Source organism: Aaosphaeria arxii (genome assembly GCF_010015735.1).
Source record: "Aaosphaeria arxii CBS 175.79 unplaced genomic scaffold BU24scaffold_4, whole genome shotgun sequence".
NCBI classification, from domain to species: domain Eukaryota; kingdom Fungi; phylum Ascomycota; class Dothideomycetes; order Pleosporales; genus Aaosphaeria; species Aaosphaeria arxii.
This window is the reverse complement of record NW_022983477.1, coordinates 3,514,587-3,531,275: the sequence shown is the minus strand read 5'-3', so window position 1 is coordinate 3,531,275 and position 16,689 is coordinate 3,514,587. Positions and strand designations below refer to the sequence as shown.

Genomic DNA, 16,689 nt, shown 5'->3' with positions numbered 1-16,689 from the left:
CCATCACGAATATCAAAGATCCCATACACGTAACCCTCCCAGTGGACATAATAAACGTAGAGTACCAAACACAAGTTCATGCTAAGTCGCAACTATACGCAAACCCAGGCAATAAGATCTCCCTCGTATCCCAATCTAAATCTCATCCCCCCCAACTTATGATAACCGCCATTCAATATGATCTCCATCCTGTGTAACCTCAAACCTTTCTTTTCTTTTTTCTTCATTCTCCAACCCCCGTCGTCAGTCTCCCCCCTTCCAAGGATTTTGCCCCAACTCCTAAGTGTGGGGCTTCCCCCCCTTTCGTATGAAGTTTCCTCTTCTTTGCTTTTTTCCTTCTATTCGCTTTCTGGAACAACGTACATTGCTTCCGTATCCCGAACGCCCCGCCAGCCCTCTCTGGTAAATCTTGATGGCGCCCTAAGGGAGCCACAATCCTCTCTCAAGCCTCGAATTGCACAACCGAGGTGAGATGTCGAAGCTCCAGGACCAGGCTTACATTCAGGGATTGAGGCATGCATCGAAAAGGGTACAAAGTACGCAGCTAGTCTAGGCGACGACGGTTCGCTGGATCGAGTCGTCACCTTTGTGTGAGGGTTTTTCTGAAACGCGGAAGCTCGGTGTGGTACAAAGTTGATCGAAGGCGATGTCTCTCTCTTCTATCTAGTATCAAGCTGGAACTACCACTAGGGCTAGACAGAGGGAATGTTACCGAGACCTAAGGCGCAGACGCGCCCTCGTGCGGAAATCGGCTAGCGTTGCGACTTGCTGCTGGTTCACTTGCGAGATGCTAAGGTTACACGGTATTCTTGTGGTCTTTGCTACTTTGGGTTGTTTGGGGAGGTCTTTGGGTGACGATTGTGTTTCAAGGTGAGATATGAGTTCGGAGTATAGGGAGGCACTTCGGGGTGTTGAAATTACTCGATCGAGGCACTACACAAGAGCATGTTTCGTCGAATCGGCGAATTTGGTGACCAGAATACCCGCAAGGTGGAAACGAACAGTGAGACTCGGTGTTATGGACGTCTTCTACTTCCGGTTATTAACAATCTGTTCCGGTCGTGCACAGTAAGTACTACACGAGAGAGGTCGCAGTTGGTGGAATACATGACCAACAACAGTGACATAATTGGACCATTTCATTGGGAGCGTTGGATTTATCCACCCCTGAGGATGCAAATATTAGATATAGTTACGAGAAAATGCCTACTTTGCTCCGCCATCAAAGCGTTGCTAGATCTTGGGCTAAACCTCCCATGCTCTATGCTTTTTCTCGGGATTTATATGATTCCAAGAATATATATAATGTGCAAAGGTTCTTAACAACCCTTACTTCTGTAAAACATCAACTATACCATCTTCTATAGCCAGTGTCATTGTCAGGATCCTCTTCGCAATCCTTGCAATACCAGTCCTCTCTTTCAGGAAGCGGTTCGCCATTTGGCTTCCATGCTTGGACCACACAGCTAATGTGGAAGGCATGACGTAAACAATACTGAAAATCGTCAGAGAAAATATCCGGAAGGAACCAAGGACATAACTTACTATGCTCTCACAATAGATGACAGGCTGTCTCTTGTGAACGTCAGCTTGTCTTCCGCAAAGACACTTGCCATGTTGACTTTTGACGCCGTTTTCAGGGATTATTGGGTCGGAAGAAGCATTATCATCCCCTGGAAGCATCTCGATGTCGCCCTCGTAGTCCAAGTTGCTAGACTTTCTCGTTCTTCTTCGCGGGCCATGATTCTGACGCACGTCTGTGGCTAATGTCATAGCAGCGTTGTGTATATGGCTTGTGATGATTTCGAGATCCCGGAGCTCCTGGATTAGAGTTGCGAAATCCCCAATCAATCCTTCCTTCTGCATCCAAGGCCCCTTGAAATGCGCGAAACGTATCAGCGTGTCTCTGAAATGTAGATCACTCTGGGGTCTCTCAGCCTGCAAATAGGCGTTCCAGCCTTTCAGGAAACGCTTTGCCGCTTCTGGGATATTGCGGTTACGAGTAATCTCGGCTTCTGTCTTCAGTCTTAGCCAGTCAGTGTCGATATCGTCTTCGCTCTCGGATATCTCTTCGTCTGTTTTTAGAATTCGCTTAGACCGTGATCTGAAGAATGTCGTTCCTGCTGGTGCTGGAGGCACCTTGTATTTCTTTTTGGATCTGACAGGCTTCATAAGAGTAGCCTTGAATTCTTGGCGATAGATGCTCGCTCTGCTAAAGTTGTTCGTGGCTTTCGATTGAGGTCGGGTCGTTTCCTTCGTCTCCTCTGTCGTGGAGACATTGGTGTCGCTCTCTGATTCGGACTCGGTCTCTGTCTCATATTCCCATTCAAACATTTCCTGCCTAGCTTGCTTTTGCCAACTGTCGTCACCATTCTCTAAGTAATCAGTTTGACTGAAGGGCCGTCTCGGGGCGAGGATGGGTAATGGTCGGTCTTCGCCATCGTCTTCTATAGCATCTCTCCTCGTAGCTTTAGTGTGTGCAGACTTGCACTGCCAGTATTGTGTCCCGTTGACCTCCTTTAATAGGCGCCAACTGTATTTGGAGGAGATGTGCACACAGTCTAAGTGTAACCTGAGGTCGTCGATGTGCCCGAACTCATAGCGCCCGCAAATTAGACACATCAGACTACGAAGAACAACCGTTCGGCCCCAATAGTCAAATGATAACTCGTATCTAGATCGAACATTTCTTGCAGGTGGACGAGTGAAAGAGAATGTAGAGTTTGCCGATTTTCTTGTTTGCATATAGTCCTCAAGGGTAGATTTCGCCCGTGATACCCATTTCAATTCCATTTGTAGGGCGAGACCTACAGACCGCAGCTCAAACCCAATACTGGAATGTGGGTCGGAAAACAGTGGGAGATTGGCAGACTGATAGATACTTCGTTTTGGTTGTGCTGGTCTCTTGACATCGTGCCACATCGCTTGCAGTCGTGAGGGCAACTCCATTTTGAGCAGAGGATACTCAAGATCAGCGAACTTCAGAAATGATTCCATATCACGATGCTCTGGATCCGAAAATCTTAATGTGGCTGTGATAGCATAGTGACCACCATCTCCAACAGTGATAAAAGGTTTCAGCTCCGCTCCGCGAACCCTTATACGTTCCCGCTGATTGATTATAATGCTTGTCACGCCCCCAAATAGTGTCACGTGCAACTGGGCCGCGATGGTTCGAAAATAGAATGGCCTTGCCGTGTAGGCCTGTCGTATGCTGACATCAATGTTGACATCAAATGCAAAACAGTTGGGAAGGGCACCTCGATTGTCAAATTTGCCCGAATTGATGGTTTTGACTGAAGATATTCCCTTCAGATTAATGTCCAGGTAACGCAGATGGTTGCTCTTATCATTGGTCCATGGGGGTTGGTGGAGTGGTGACGCATCCCATCTCGGTCTGGATGTGGATGTTCCCGACTGATTGCGATCCTGTAGCCCTTCTCCTGCTTGATGAGCTTTCAACGCCTGTTTCAGATTCCGATTCAAGAATGCAGGTCGGCGTTCATCACTGAGGATGCCGGAAGTGAGTATGCTCCCAGTGCCATCCGAGATGATCTTTGTTTGGCCCATATGGCTCCGTTGCTATCTGGAGATTGAAAGTAGAGTGAAAGTAAAGTTACTCCATACTCTCGATGAGTGTGGCAATCTTGATGTCGCAGAATAAGCAACAACTTCGCCAGTGAAATGTTCTTCGTTCTATTGAAGAAAAGACGCTTTCGGGGGCGCGAGATCCGAAAGTCGTTGGCCCGTTCACTATTACAGTCCGTGGATATGAGTCTCGGATGAAGCTGTCCCAGTGACTAGAAAGCTGAATAGCGGAGATTTCAGTAAAATGGATAGTGATATTCGCTTCAGATGTGTGATTACTGCGCCGCTTTGTTGCTACGATATGTGGTGGAGATATTGTTTTGAGACACTGGATGGGCGATGATTTTGCGCGGGAGACTGTGTGAGTGAAACCTCGTTGAGATGGAAGAAAGTTTATAGTAACAAAATAAAAGAAAGTGAGGGTGAAAGTGAGAGCGAAAGTGAAAGTGCAAGTGAAAGCGAAAATGGGATTGAAAGTGAGGCAACTACGGTAGGTACCCGTACCGTTACGGGTTGATGCTGATCAGCAATCACTGCATCAAACGGAAGCTTAAGCAATCAATCGCACCATTGCGGCAACTGAGAACTACGCGTAGTTATTACCATTGCACATCAACTTTCCTCACGGGACGTTTATTATTCTCGCGTCTGCATCTTTCAAAGAAGTAAATAATAGGGATGGTAAGTCTAGATTTGGTGGATCTGAGATGACTAATGAATCACGTGATAGTATTCCAAAATTGAGTTAGCGCACTCGAGTGTCGTCACTGATTCTCGCGGACTTTTCGCGGGGCGGCGACTTGCTCGGCAGACAATGACAAGACAGGCACTCATCGCAATGTATGCCTGCGATACGTGAGGTTTCTTGAGGGCCGGCACAACCTTCACCAACTTCAGAACATCGTTTGACCACTAGCACGCCTACACTCTATATCATACGATCGAGTCCACCAGTCCCCCGCTCCAAATTGCTCCCAATCTCCACGAATGCTTCCCCGACATGGCGATCACGCTTAAGCGGAAACGGGATGCTGTTTCCTATAAGGAACCTAGCAGTGATGAAGACTTCTCCGACGAGCCACAAAGCTCACACGCTCCTACGAGACAACGAACGACCCCAAGACGTACTAATACCCGCCAACATTCATCTGCTGCAGATGATGCCTCAGTCCGACCCTCTACAAGCAATCGCACTTCTCATGCTAGGTCCAGCGCGCCGAGATCAAAGAACGTAAACCTTCGGGGAAGGCAGAATATCAGCTATCGCGAATCAAGCTCTGACGATGACTGGGACGAGGATTATCAAGAGGAGGTAGAAGTAACAACTCCACGACGAGCACCACGTGTGCAACCCAAAGTTACTCCTCAGACAAACAGGACATCAAGGGAGATATCAAGAAACAAAGGAAGACAAAGGCGATCTCTTGGGGCTCCCTTGAAACGGAGACGCTGTAAGTCAGAGTAAAGTGTCGTATGGTCTTATCTAACGAGTTTATAGCACCCGAACAAGCCGTCGATGCGCCTCAAGCTGCCATCATTAGTGACGGAAATATTCCACCGTGGGCCACACTTCCTTATCATGTCCTCCTTCAAATATTTGTTTACGCTTCTCATCCCTTACACGACGAGAATTTTACACCTACCCCTTCTATTATATGGCTTGCACGCGCTGCTCGTATGTGCTCAGCTTTTACGAAGCCAGCTCTCACGGCCCTGTACCGCAACCCACCCATATTTGCCGTGAGACAAAATCGGAAGGATCTCGTCCATCGCATAAGCTCGAGTGTCTCCAAGATTCAACAGGACTATGCCGTCATGGTCAAAAGACTGGAACTGGACGCTACGAGGATGTCAAAACTGACTGATACTGCGAACAGTGTCAGTGACCTTGCTGCTTTGATAACTTCTTCCAAGACGCTGAAGGAAATTGACATTTTCGACCCTTTCGACAAGCCACCATACCGACCAAGATCCAGGCAGATCCGGCGTTGGTACTATCCTGAGGAGCTCTTCGAGGCTCTCCGCCAGAGCGAACTGCGATTGATGAGCTGGCGATGGAACAGCGCATATTGTGCGCATGGTCTTGTCTGGATCAAAGACATCCACAGTACAACCGCATTCCAAACACTTCGCGACATATCACTGACGAAATTTCACTCGGACTCCACGCCGAAGACCGAGGAAGACGGGGTCCCTAGTGCTGAAGAACTGCTTGGTACGGCGTTGGCTGCGCTTCCCGCTCTGAGATCTTTAACATTTGAGACTTGCAGTATTCTCAATGAACGACTATTGCCTCTGCTTCCGCACAGACTGAAGAGCCTGACCATCACCAACTGCAGGGACATATTTGCTGATCCACTTCAAGCCTTCCTCACGTCGCATGGTAGGGAATTAGAGGAGCTGATCCTGGACCACAATCAATGCTTAGACATGTCCTTCTTGGTCAATCTGAAGACTACCTGCCCGAAGCTCGAGGTGCTCAAGATGGACATGCACTATTACAACTCATTATCCACAACTTCGGACAATGAGCCTCTTTATGATCATCTCCTGGAGGAAGGGGAGATTCCTACCTGGCCTTCTACTCTGCAAGTTATCAACTTAGAGTTTCTCCGAAATTGGACACCGGTAGCGGCGATAGCTTTCTTCACTTCCTTGATTGAGGCAGCAGAAGATCTACCGTGGCTCCGGGAAATTGTCATTACAGCTATGGTCGACATTGACTGGCGCCAGAGGGCCAAGTTTCGGCGAAAATGGACAGCGCGCTTTCAGAATGTGTTTGCAAGAAGGGCAAAGCCACCCAGTCCGCACTTGGTATCTTTGCGAGCGTTCAGAGAGTGGAAAGCGGCCAGCCAAAAGAATTCGAACACGACTTCCGGTCAATCTGTTACACTGCATGAGGGACAGAAGCACGATCAAGCAGCTTTGGAAGGACCAGATAGTGATAGCGACGCTCCCTTAATCTCGTCAAGCAAGAACCCGTCCAATGAGAAATGGAACACAAGACGTTTACGAGATAGAGTAAAGTCGGATGAATCCGACGAGAGCGATGTTGACAGCGACGAGTCTGACGATGCGGGTGCAGATTACATACAAGGACTTTGTTACAAGGTGCTCTTTCGCATTGACAATTCCCGTCCTCAAGAGCAGATATATGATGAGGCAGACTTCCTTGACGACGAGGTTAGTGGAGACGAGGATTGGAATGGCAATGATACGGTAGAAGACACGTACGCCTGGTAATGGTTCTATGTTTCTTGGTACACCTAGGACAAGCTGTGGGAAACCTCGGAACACATACGCTCAATAATGATAATAATGATGTACGCTATTCGGAATGTAACGTCGCAAAAGCCGGGAGGTTCGGGCATTGACTAGGATGGCATGATACCACTCAGGACTTTATGACAAGTGATACTGATAATATAATTCTCTGTCCGACTTTGACATGCAGCAACAAATCGCCCTTATAAAGTTACGTTAATTCCTGCCTACAATTCCATGCTTTAGATTAGGCCATGCAGAGCGCGCGCACGGGGGGATGAAAGATGAGGATGCAGTTAATCCTATCAAAGCTGCAGCAGAATCACTAAGAAAAGCAACACAACAACAAGAGGCGTTGCGCCACGAAGACTCTTTACCTCAGCCACACTTTGCGTAGGTCTGAAGATGAATGAAGGTGTGTGTGCGCTCCGTACTGTGTATGTGCATCTCACAGCTGCGTCTTTATTGCGGTGGCCGGGGCTGTTCGCACGGCGGCGGGCGCAAGCAGGCCTCGTCCGCCGTCGTCATTAGGGTAGCACTACTCAGCCACCCTCCGTCTTGCCCAAATAACACCAACTTCACCACTCACACTCTCTCCAGTGCGCTCCCTGCGACCATATAAGCGCTCGTTCGATCTCGAGGACTCGAGACCTGCTACTCTTCCGGAAATTGTTCACCCTTTCTCTGGTCGCTAGTAACCTTGACTCTTCTCGTGCTCCCACCATAGCATCTGCCCCGCTGCCACCGACCACAAGAGCACTGAAGCGTGAACAACATCAACATGGCCGCACCACCCCAATCTCCTCCAGACTCAGGACCGACAGATCCAACTCTACCCAAGCTCCCAGCCGGATGGATAGCTCAATGGGATGCCAGGTACGTACTGTATTCTCTGGTGTCATTATGGCTACTCACTACCCCGCCACTCATCCCCATCCACTCTCTCCATATCTCGCTAACGATACGCCCAAATAGTTCCCAGAAATACTACTGTACGTCATACGCTTCTTACTATCGCGAACATTTAGGTCGTCGTCCTCATGGTTATCGAATCATAATTGACAATATTCAATAGATGTGCAAATCAGTAATGGCAAATCCCAGTGGGAGCTGCCCCGAGACGACGACATTGCGTCGAACGGAGGCTCGCACGCCGGCACACCTGCGCAGCCGACAAATCCTTACAACAGGCCTCATGATGGAACACAAGGCCCTGACTTTGGCGATGGCACACGGGGTGTGGATGGTCCATCCGGGGACCGTGGTCTCGGCGTATGTGTTTAGTCCAAGCCGTTGAGGTGGACGTTAATGAACTAATAACGAGATTAGAGTGTCGCAGTGAATGCGCTCTTGGGAGGAGGAAAGAAGAATGATAGTGGAGGCTCCAACAATCTGGTCGGACAACTAGCTGGATCATTCCTTGGAGGAGGCAAGCAATCACACGGTAGCAGCGGCCATGGAGGCAGTGGAGGATCCGGACTTGGGTCCCTCGCCAGCAGCTTGTTGAACAGTGGTGGCAAGCCATCCTCGCACGGAAACCAGCAGTCTTCTTCTGGGGGTCATAATAATTCCGGATCTGGAGGGCATGGTTCAGGCGGTCTGGGAGGGCTCCTCGGTAACGTACTGGGTGGATCATCTGTAAGTTATAGTCGACTCGGATTGTCCACCGGATATCTTGTATTGACCAGTTTGGCAGCACAACAAGCCATCCAACGATTACGGATACAGCCATAACAGCTCTTCAGGCTCTGGACAGAGCTATTCAGGACCTCCCCCACCCACATCTTACAATCCCTCTGGACAAAGTCAATCGCACAACCAACACGGCGGCGCACCAAACCAGAGCAGCTACACCTCCCCACCGCCGCAGCAGAATAACTCTTACGGCCAGAATCAATCTCAACAGAGCCATGGTGGGCAGCACGGTCAGAACTTCCCACCGCCACCTGGTTCGTACAACTCGCCTCAGCCAACACAACACCAATACAACCAATACGGGCCACCATCCTCGCACAATCAAGGCCAAAACCAAGGCCACAACCAAGGTCACAACCAAGGCCACAATCAAAGCTATGGTGGATCTCAGCAACACCAGCAGCCACCAAGTCAGTACGGCAACCAATCCCGCCCATACGGCAATGAAGCTGGCTATGGAGGTCCCGCCAACCAAAACCCTTCGTATGGCGGTGGTCCATACGGCGGCCATCCGAACTATGACAATCATCAGCACAACCAATACGGCGGTGCTCCTAACCCATACAACAACGGTCCTCCATCCCACCAACAAGGATATCATGGCGGACAAGGGGGACAAGGCGGACCACCACAGCCAGGCTGGTAGTAGATTGCGGTCGCTACAAGCTTGAAGGGACTAGGATTTATTCAAAGATTGAATCGCGAGAGAAGGCAGTCGTCCGTGGAAATTTTCCCAGGAATAGGAGAGGGCATCAGAAAGGGCATTTCTTGTGTTTAACTTTTTCCCCCATCATCTTATTCTTCTCACTTATTCTAGATTTTTTGGTAACTTTGATTATAATTGGGACCGTCACGAATCTTTATAATCGCGCGTGGGAGGGCGGGAGAGCAAGAGGCGATGGCGGGATCTTTGGAGCAAATTTTCCCGTTGCAATGACAATATACTTTTTCGTCAATCTTCTTTCGTCCTTTTTTCTTCGTCCTGTTTTCAAATTGCAACGTAGTGGAAGTGGTTCACATGGAAGCTCTGATATTGATGTGTAAAAGAAGCGATTTACGTGCCTTAATGACATTCATCTACTTTTCCTCGCTCTAAACAGAGTGCAAATCTCCTTACGCCTTGAATTTTTATAATTATCCCGCTTCTTCCATTTTCATCGGAAACTATACAAGTATTTCATCTGTCGTTCTGATACGAATTACCTTCTCATTCACGATCAGATTACCTCAGTAGTCACCTCGTTACTACATCCCGCCCATATTTCCTGTACGTATCCAAGAACAACGAAAATGAATGGGGAAGGAATTAAAAATCGAAACATTAAAATGAATACATGAGGGGAAAAGAGAAAAATAAGTTGAAATAGCAGTATTTGTATTTTGAAAAAATTATTCTTGTACTTGGTCTGCTTTAAATTGCGCCACATTCTATGTTCCCCTGGCTGAGGGAACAAAAACAATTTACTACCATCCATATTCACCAGCGAGCATGAGACTACATTACCCCCGTACTGCTTAGACATATATCAGGCCCACTATTCGAGCGAGTAAACAATGTGGCATTACAAAAGGCAGACACTACCACGGCCGGGCGAAACCCTTCCAAGCATGATATTAAGAATCCGACCGAAGACTACGACCTCCACGACCACTTTCATCGATACGGCGTGGACCAATGTAAGCATGCCATGTATTCACATTGAGAAATCACGATTATTCAAATGAGGCGAGGAGAGGACATCAGACGTATGTTTTGAATGAATATGTACCATTATCATGCATGCATGTATGCATGGGCAGGTAGGTAGGTAGGTAATCTTCCTAAAGACTATAACTAGATGGACCGTCGTCTCTCCATGTATGGTAATAAAACTATTGAGGTATCGAGGGGCTATGGCGTAGACCACCGGTCCAGATGAAAAGCAGAGGAATAGAATATATAAAGGAAAAGAGGAGGCCGTTTAAAAAAAATACTCTGCCGCCTCGTTTGGGGTATCGCCCTTTGCCCGCCAGCCAAAAAGATTCAAAGGAAAATGGAGAAAGAGGACCGGGATTTGCACCCGCCTAGGCGACTTCCACAGGGAGAAAAGAAAAATCCGTGGAGTCGTTCAGTATGGAAAAACAAAGTGAGTGGGACTGATGTAGGTCAATCAGCCCACTTCTCCACAACCCGGAGAGAGAGTAAACGCCATTTACTTAGGAAGATTACCCGTCGATCGCACTGGTCGGTGCAGGATAACGCCATGTAAAACTCAAAATACAGATAACCCCATTTGACTCAGTAAACCCAGTCCGCTATGCCGAATTTCGAGGTCGTTCATTGTACACGCAGGAATAATGATATGCTTTTTTATACTTCAGGCCTGTCGAGGCTGACGCGAAGCTTGTAGTCGACGCGTTCCTTTTCGCAGTATTCACCCAAGAACTTGATGCCGAATCTAACGGCCTGGATAGGTGTCGTGTCATTCTGAATCGGGAGGAAATATGGACCGGAGAGCTTGCCTCCTGGGAACTTTTCTGAATCCTTGGAGACATTGGCGATCGAATCCCTGTTTGCCCATGTCTTTGGGAAGTGTTTTTGGATGTCTTCGACAGGCAGCAACATCCTAGATTCCTGCGCGTAACGATTTAGTTTCATGAAGTGGTCGGCAAGCAAAGCGAAATTTTTGGAGAGAACGCTGTGCTGTTTGGATAGCTCATTCTGAGCAATATCCTGAGGAGAATCATGAGCTTCCGGCCGTGGAGCACGGGGCGCCATCTGGGAGCATATGGACGCAGCGATAGCAGTGCCAAGGTATAATCGTAGGCCATCAAGATAGGGTACATCATGGGTGAACCTCGTGAATGATGTACAGAGAGGCAGGAGGGTCTTCCAGGTGCCTTCGACATCACCCGCACGACCACGAAGATGGTTGGACCTGTCCTGCGCGGTGTACGCAGCCATGTAGGATATGATGCACTCGAGAGCGGTGATAGCCACACGCTTTTGGTCGTGTTTGTTTAGCTTCCCCCCAGCGTCGCTTACGATCTTCTGGGCCTCGTGTTTGAGTGCCCGACCCATCTGGTTGAGCTTCATCGATACTTGTGAGAGGATCTGGAAGTCGACCTTGCCCTTTCCGCTCGGAGGAGCCGAAGTCGGTGTTGTCTTCACGTCCAGGTGTTTAGCGTTTGTTGGTGTACCAGACCGACCTGGGGTCGAGTCGGTACCTTCGTTAGAGCCTGTACGAAGCAGATTGACGGCCCGGTGCTCCTTTCGAGGGGTTATGTATGGTGCCTTTTGTGCGCTGGACTTCGCTGATACGACCGGGGATGCCGTTGCGTGTTGCGGTGTGCTTGAGCCGTCTTGGACTGCCTGTGCCTTATGACGCTTGCTTGGTTCATTAGACGGAGGATCCAACTCGCTTCGTGGTCGTTTCCCAGCAACCTTCCCTGTTGCCGGACTACTTTTCGCCGATGAGACGGTGTTTTCAAGGCGGCGACTCGTAATCTTCGGATTTTCCTTGGGTTTTGTTGAAGACGGCTCGGCTGCAGTTGCTGTCGTTTTGGAGGGTCGTTCTTTCTCGGAAGTAACGGGTGCCTTCCTGGCTCGAGGGAGCCGTAGAAGCTGCGAAATTGTTGCCGCATGCCGCTTCCCATATTTGAGTTTCACGATGAGACTAGAAGCCGCACGAGTGCTCTGCGTGGCCGTAGGTACATTTGGAGACTTCGAATTCACCGATACGGATCTCACCCGTGGGCCCTTGGATCCTTCCTCACGCCTCTCAGGTCCACCATCAGGAACTGTCAACAGTTGACTCTTTGCAGAAGTTGAGGAGGCATTCGAATCTCCGCGTTTTCGTTGTGTTTCTAACCTATCCAACTCTACCTGGATATTTGAGGGAAGGGTCGGGGACAGGATGTCAGGGAGACCATAAGGATTGCTGACGGGTTGGTCGACCGGAGATAACAGAGGAGGAAGACCGTGTGGTGTAGAGTTGGAGGGTACGGATTTGTCCAAATCGGCCCTTGGTTCTGCAGAGCTTCGATTTGTTGCTTCGCGTGATGATTGGTGAAGGTCGTCGCGAGGACGTTTTGCGGGTTTCTCTGGTGGAAAACCTTCGGCTGCAGGCCTGTTGCGAGTTAGAAACATATGGTACAACCTGACCGGTACACAACTTACCGCTTGTGTGACCTTGAATCTTCGGGCTTCTGGGTGGACGATGGCGGTTTCTCGGTCTTCTTAAAGCCGTTGGACTGTGAAGGCACTTTGGCAGGAGGAAGGGTGGGCGAAACCTTCTTAGCACCCGGCGTGATAACTCCATTTGCCTGTTTGGACTTGTATGCAGAAAGACTGATCTTCTTCTTGGGCGCTTGCTGGGCTTGCTGTGATGTACTGGAAGCTTGCGATTTGGGTCGCTCGTGTTCTGCCTCCTCTTCCTCATCGGGTTGTAGCACAAAGCAGTCTACATATGGTTCGCGGAAATGAAAAGTACGGTATTGTAGGTGTTCTTCGTCGGGTCTGTAGAGGCGTCCCAATATCCAGGCGCGTGCCTCATGTTTGGAGTAATGATTGTAAGGATCAAGGGATGGCGTTGATAAGACGTAAGGCGCGCCGGGAATGATATTCTTTATACGCTGAAAAGCGCTATCGATCATGTCGAGATCATCGTTGTCGGCCTTGGATAGATCTTTGCGCTTCTTCTGCGACGTGGGAGCCTTTGCCTCCGCCGACTGATCCGTCTCAGCCATGCTGGTGGCCCTCGTCGACGATAGCTACCAGAGCTCAATCGGCGGATGTGGGGACTGATCAAGGGTAGGGAGCGTCCGATTATGGATAGAATCGTAGTGTACTTCGAGGTGGGTGGAGAACATGAAGAGGTTCAAAGGAGCGCACGCGAATCGGGAGAGGTGAGTGGGGAGGTGAAGTGATAGCTTGCGGTCGCGGTGAAGGCTCGAAACGAACGGTGGGCCCGCGGGCGAGTCGATTGTTGCGCGCGCAATTGATCTGTGAATAGCAGCACTATTAGCACAATACTCGAAGACCTGGTATTGTTGGGAGCGCTGGGAGAGAGCGCGGGCGCAGGTGGACTTCACTCACCGTGTCAAAGCCGCTGAGCGCGAGTGTTACCTCAGCCTATGGTTCGTAGTATAGGTGAAGCTGCGCGAGTACACCATTCCGGCCAGGCCCAGGACCGCGAACGAGGCGGAGGGAGCGGTGTGAGGACGAACAAACGCAGAGAGCCGGGACTGGCGATATCAGATGGTAGGATGGGGTTTGGTGTTGATGTTTGAATGAGCAACAGACGGTTTGCGTCAATGGGGCTCTTGGCATATGAGGTTGTTCCGATCATGCAGCCCTGTTCAACCCTCAACTCCAGCCCTCATTGGTCCAATCCTTGCCTATTATTGAATGCGCCTGGCCTAAGCTTTCCCTCCCAAACGTCGTTATTGTACTCGTACGGTGTCAGGTGTGCACAGTACAATATGTATCAGTCTCAGTTACCATAGGAGGTACCTTTTGCGTATTCATCATGTCTGTTCTTTCTATTGTCACCCTTTCTCCCCCAACAATAATAATTACTAACTACTGGCGTGCCACTAGATACTCTTTCCCTTAGCTATCTATACGTCCACACGTCTTCGCCTGAATATGGCATGGCCCCGCTCGCTCCACGTCGCGCGCGACATCGTCATCACGCTTATGGGCCGTGCCGCGTTCAAACCTCACGTCCCATTTCTCTCGAAGCGGGAGGTACCGCGACTATGAGCTTATCACCATAATTATTCTCCAGAACATCGACGAGATCAGAAGTACAGTATGAGGCTAGCAGTGAACGTACGCATGTACATTATAAGCTATTTCCGTGATTGCGTTGTTGAACAAAGACATCTTTTTGCTTTGATTTCATTGTGGTGGAACAAGTTCGCGTTTATTCAATCAGTGGTGATGAACTCATCCAGATCGTCTACGAAGGGTATATATGCGATTCTCATCATGATGGTGGACTCAGATATATCCGTCACCTATCCTAATAGTCGTTGTAGTGCGCCAATTCAAAGCTCATCCTCTGTTTCGTCCGAGTCCTCTGCGGGGGGAGCCTGGATTTTCGTGGCTTGTGTGCGTGTAGTAGGCCGGTGGAATGGTAGTTCGCGTATTGGAGGTGGAGCATCAGGTACAGAGGCATCCTTGGGAGACTGCCCTGATTTGGTACCTGATGTCTCAGCCTGCTGCCTACTTTGCGATACTGACGAGGCCGGCGCACCGCCATCATCTTGATTGTCATCATCATCTGTCTCGTCGTCTGTCACTCGATCGGGAGTGGACGCCTCAGGGATTGAGTCGTCATCCTGCTCTGATTCTTCTTCTCCTTCCTCTTTCTTCACCTCGTCGACCTCCATACGGTCGCTAGCTTCCTCTTCCTCTTCCTCGGCAACAGGAGTCTTCGCCGGCGCCTTTCGTTTCGACTCACGAGATGCACCGGCTTTACGGGGCTTTGTCTCTTGTCTAGCAGCCTTGACTGCTGTGGCTGATATCCGCGTCAGTTGTGACACTCGGCCCGGAGAAGTGGCACTATAATGATGGACTCACCTGCCTCCTTATCCACCTTTGCACCAGCCAGCAACCGATTCTGGTCTCTGATCTTCCTCTTCTTCTCATTGAGCAGCTGCATGAACTGCTGCAACATGGCTGTTTCTGATTCATTCTTCGCCTTGATGAAGTCCTTCAACTGGGCCGTCAGCTGATCTATCACCTCCTGCTTGTTTCTGAGTTCGGCTTTCATTCGCGTGATTTCCTCCAGTGCTTGCCCATGTGACTGTGCAGCCGTCTGCGCCCACTCGAACGGCGCTATTTCCTCCTCTTCATTGAGCTCCAGCGAGATTTCCCCAAGGATCACCTGCTCATGGGTTAGTGGGGGGCGAACGGAAGGGCCAACCTCCGGTAGGAGGAGATATTGCTAACCTTGATACCCTGGACGTCCTTGTGGATAGTGATCTCCAGCTTCTCCGCCTTGATGGTGTACGCAACGCGGACGTCATCTAGGACCTTTGCCTGGTCGCCTTCAGGCTGTTTCTGGAGCAAGAAGTAGGAGAGCAAGGTTTCCCAGTCTTGGTCGCTGCCCTTGAAGTTATGTTTCTTGAGCTTGCCAATATCACGGTGTCGGACTGTGAGGTATAATTGTCAGAAAGAGGGGTAAATGTAGATGGTACGGTAGGATAACAAGTTTTTCTTTTGGTTTGGTATAGTCCATCTTGATATTGGGGCTCAATCTTACTATCTGTAACGTATCCACTCTCTCCCTCGCACCCGACCAGGCGCAGATCGAGTGGGTGCTTGCCTTTAATTGGCGTCACCTCGATGAGCACGACCGGATCAGCGTCGGTAGTTCCGGGGATGGGAATGATGTGACTGCTCGCCATGGCGTACGACTACCAAGGCTTGTAACGCGTCTGTCAAAAATGAATATAAATAAAGAGAAAGCAGGCAGGGTAACGGAGCGACCTTGGGAAAAACCTGCTGAATCAGGTAATTAGGAGCCAATGAAGCGATGGCGCTGGATGAGAAACCTTGGGAGTGGACGTAGTGGTGAGCACAGCGGGATGGGGTGTGATACGAGAATCCTTGGGATGGTGTGGAGGTTATGAGTAGGGTGATGCTTGTAAAGAAGGTAAGACGAGGATGGTGTTCTGGATGATGGATGTGGAAGATGATGAGGCAATCTCCCGAGCGTTTCAAGTGATATGATGGAGGAAGGAGGGGAGTCCGCCACTAGGTGAGGGGAGTAGGACGTCGAGGAAGATTTATAAATTGAATTGTTTTTTGACTGTTAAGGAAGAAGAGAATGGATAGTAGTAAATGGTAGAGAGCAGTGTGGGTGTTGATGTGTTGATCCTGTGATGTTGCCTTGAAGGCAGCACAACTACGGAGTAGGTTAGGTACCTACGTGCCTACCTACTGTGGTACGGTACCGTACCTACGGCAGGCTGGTACCTGTTTTGCAGTGTGGCGCCCGCCGTTTGTGGCAGCCCTCTAGGCGCAGCAGAGACCCTGGAGAGCAATCATGGTGAGGATTGATGATCTCAAACAACAAAACTCCGTAGATAGTAATAATAATAGTACTACGGAGTAATAACGATAACAATTATCTACATATAATAATTTCC

The 16,689-nt window shown here is 49.5% G+C and overlaps 5 protein-coding genes across 5 annotated transcripts; 2 read left to right on the top strand and 3 right to left on the bottom strand.

The window, feature by feature from the left end:
- Positions 1 to 1,334: 1,334 nt before the first annotated feature.
- Positions 1,335 to 3,837, bottom strand: BU24DRAFT_202877 (uncharacterized protein). Its single transcript, XM_033521846.1, has 2 exons — positions 1,546 to 3,837; positions 1,335 to 1,495 (listed from the first exon to the last, which is right to left on the bottom strand). The coding sequence occupies exons 1-2, from the start codon at positions 3,568 to 3,570 to the stop codon at positions 1,346 to 1,348; spliced, it is 2,175 nt and encodes a 724-aa protein (XP_033384834.1). The 5' UTR covers positions 3,571 to 3,837; the 3' UTR covers positions 1,335 to 1,345.
- Positions 3,838 to 4,588: 751 nt separating this feature from the next.
- BU24DRAFT_433461 (uncharacterized protein) lies at positions 4,589 to 6,831 on the top strand (the record flags this gene model as incomplete). Its single annotated transcript, XM_033529976.1, has 2 exons — positions 4,589 to 5,039; positions 5,087 to 6,831. 2 exons carry the CDS (start codon positions 4,589 to 4,591, stop codon positions 6,829 to 6,831), a joined length of 2,196 nt encoding a protein of 731 aa, XP_033384833.1.
- Positions 6,832 to 7,453: 622 nt separating this feature from the next.
- On the top strand, positions 7,454 to 8,024 carry BU24DRAFT_422832 (uncharacterized protein). Its single transcript, XM_033528089.1, has 2 exons — positions 7,454 to 7,728; positions 7,828 to 8,024. Exons 1-2 carry the CDS (start codon positions 7,634 to 7,636, stop codon positions 7,925 to 7,927), a joined length of 195 nt encoding a protein of 64 aa, XP_033384832.1. The 5' UTR covers positions 7,454 to 7,633; the 3' UTR covers positions 7,928 to 8,024.
- Positions 8,025 to 10,846: 2,822 nt separating this feature from the next.
- On the bottom strand, positions 10,847 to 13,418 carry BU24DRAFT_202773 (uncharacterized protein). Its single transcript, XM_033521842.1, has 2 exons — positions 12,707 to 13,418; positions 10,847 to 12,656 (listed from the first exon to the last, which is right to left on the bottom strand). Exons 1-2 carry the CDS (start codon positions 13,273 to 13,275, stop codon positions 10,898 to 10,900), a joined length of 2,328 nt encoding a protein of 775 aa, XP_033384831.1. The 5' UTR covers positions 13,276 to 13,418; the 3' UTR covers positions 10,847 to 10,897.
- Positions 13,419 to 14,095: 677 nt separating this feature from the next.
- On the bottom strand, positions 14,096 to 16,159 carry BU24DRAFT_422829 (uncharacterized protein). The gene is made up of 4 exons (XM_033528088.1): positions 15,801 to 16,159; positions 15,488 to 15,690; positions 15,116 to 15,422; positions 14,096 to 15,053 (listed from the first exon to the last, which is right to left on the bottom strand). The coding sequence occupies exons 1-4, from the start codon at positions 15,943 to 15,945 to the stop codon at positions 14,581 to 14,583; spliced, it is 1,128 nt and encodes a 375-aa protein (XP_033384830.1). The 5' UTR covers positions 15,946 to 16,159; the 3' UTR covers positions 14,096 to 14,580.
- Positions 16,160 to 16,689: the final 530 nt, after the last annotated feature.

What these genes read in the sequence shown, in the direction of transcription:
- BU24DRAFT_202773 (XM_033521842.1), bottom strand. Translation starts at nt 13,275, where the DNA reads ATGGCTGAGACGGATCAGTCGGCGGAGGCAAAGGCTCCCACGTCGCAG. An exon ending in GATTCAAGGTCACACAAGCG is followed by an intron (nt 12,657 to 12,706) that starts GTAAGTTGTGTA and finishes AACTCGCAACAG; the next exon opens with GCCTGCAGCCGAAGGTTTTC.
- BU24DRAFT_422829 (XM_033528088.1), bottom strand. Translation starts at nt 15,945, where the DNA reads ATGGCGAGCAGTCACATCATTCCCATCCCCGGAACTACCGACGCTGAT. An exon ending in GAGTGGATACGTTACAGATA is followed by an intron (nt 15,691 to 15,800) that starts GTAAGATTGAGC and finishes TATACCTCACAG; the next exon opens with TCCGACACCGTGATATTGGC. An exon ending in AAAGGTGGATAAGGAGGCAG is followed by an intron (nt 15,054 to 15,115) that starts GTGAGTCCATCA and finishes CGCGGATATCAG; the next exon opens with CCACAGCAGTCAAGGCTGCT.
- BU24DRAFT_202877 (XM_033521846.1), bottom strand. Translation starts at nt 3,570, where the DNA reads ATGGGCCAAACAAAGATCATCTCGGATGGCACTGGGAGCATACTCACT. An exon ending in TCATCTATTGTGAGAGCATA is followed by an intron (nt 1,496 to 1,545) that starts GTAAGTTATGTC and finishes GACGATTTTCAG; the next exon opens with TATTGTTTACGTCATGCCTT.
- BU24DRAFT_422832 (XM_033528089.1), top strand. Translation starts at nt 7,634, where the DNA reads ATGGCCGCACCACCCCAATCTCCTCCAGACTCAGGACCGACAGATCCA. An exon ending in ATAGCTCAATGGGATGCCAG is followed by an intron (nt 7,729 to 7,827) that starts GTACGTACTGTA and finishes ACGCCCAAATAG; the next exon opens with TTCCCAGAAATACTACTGTA.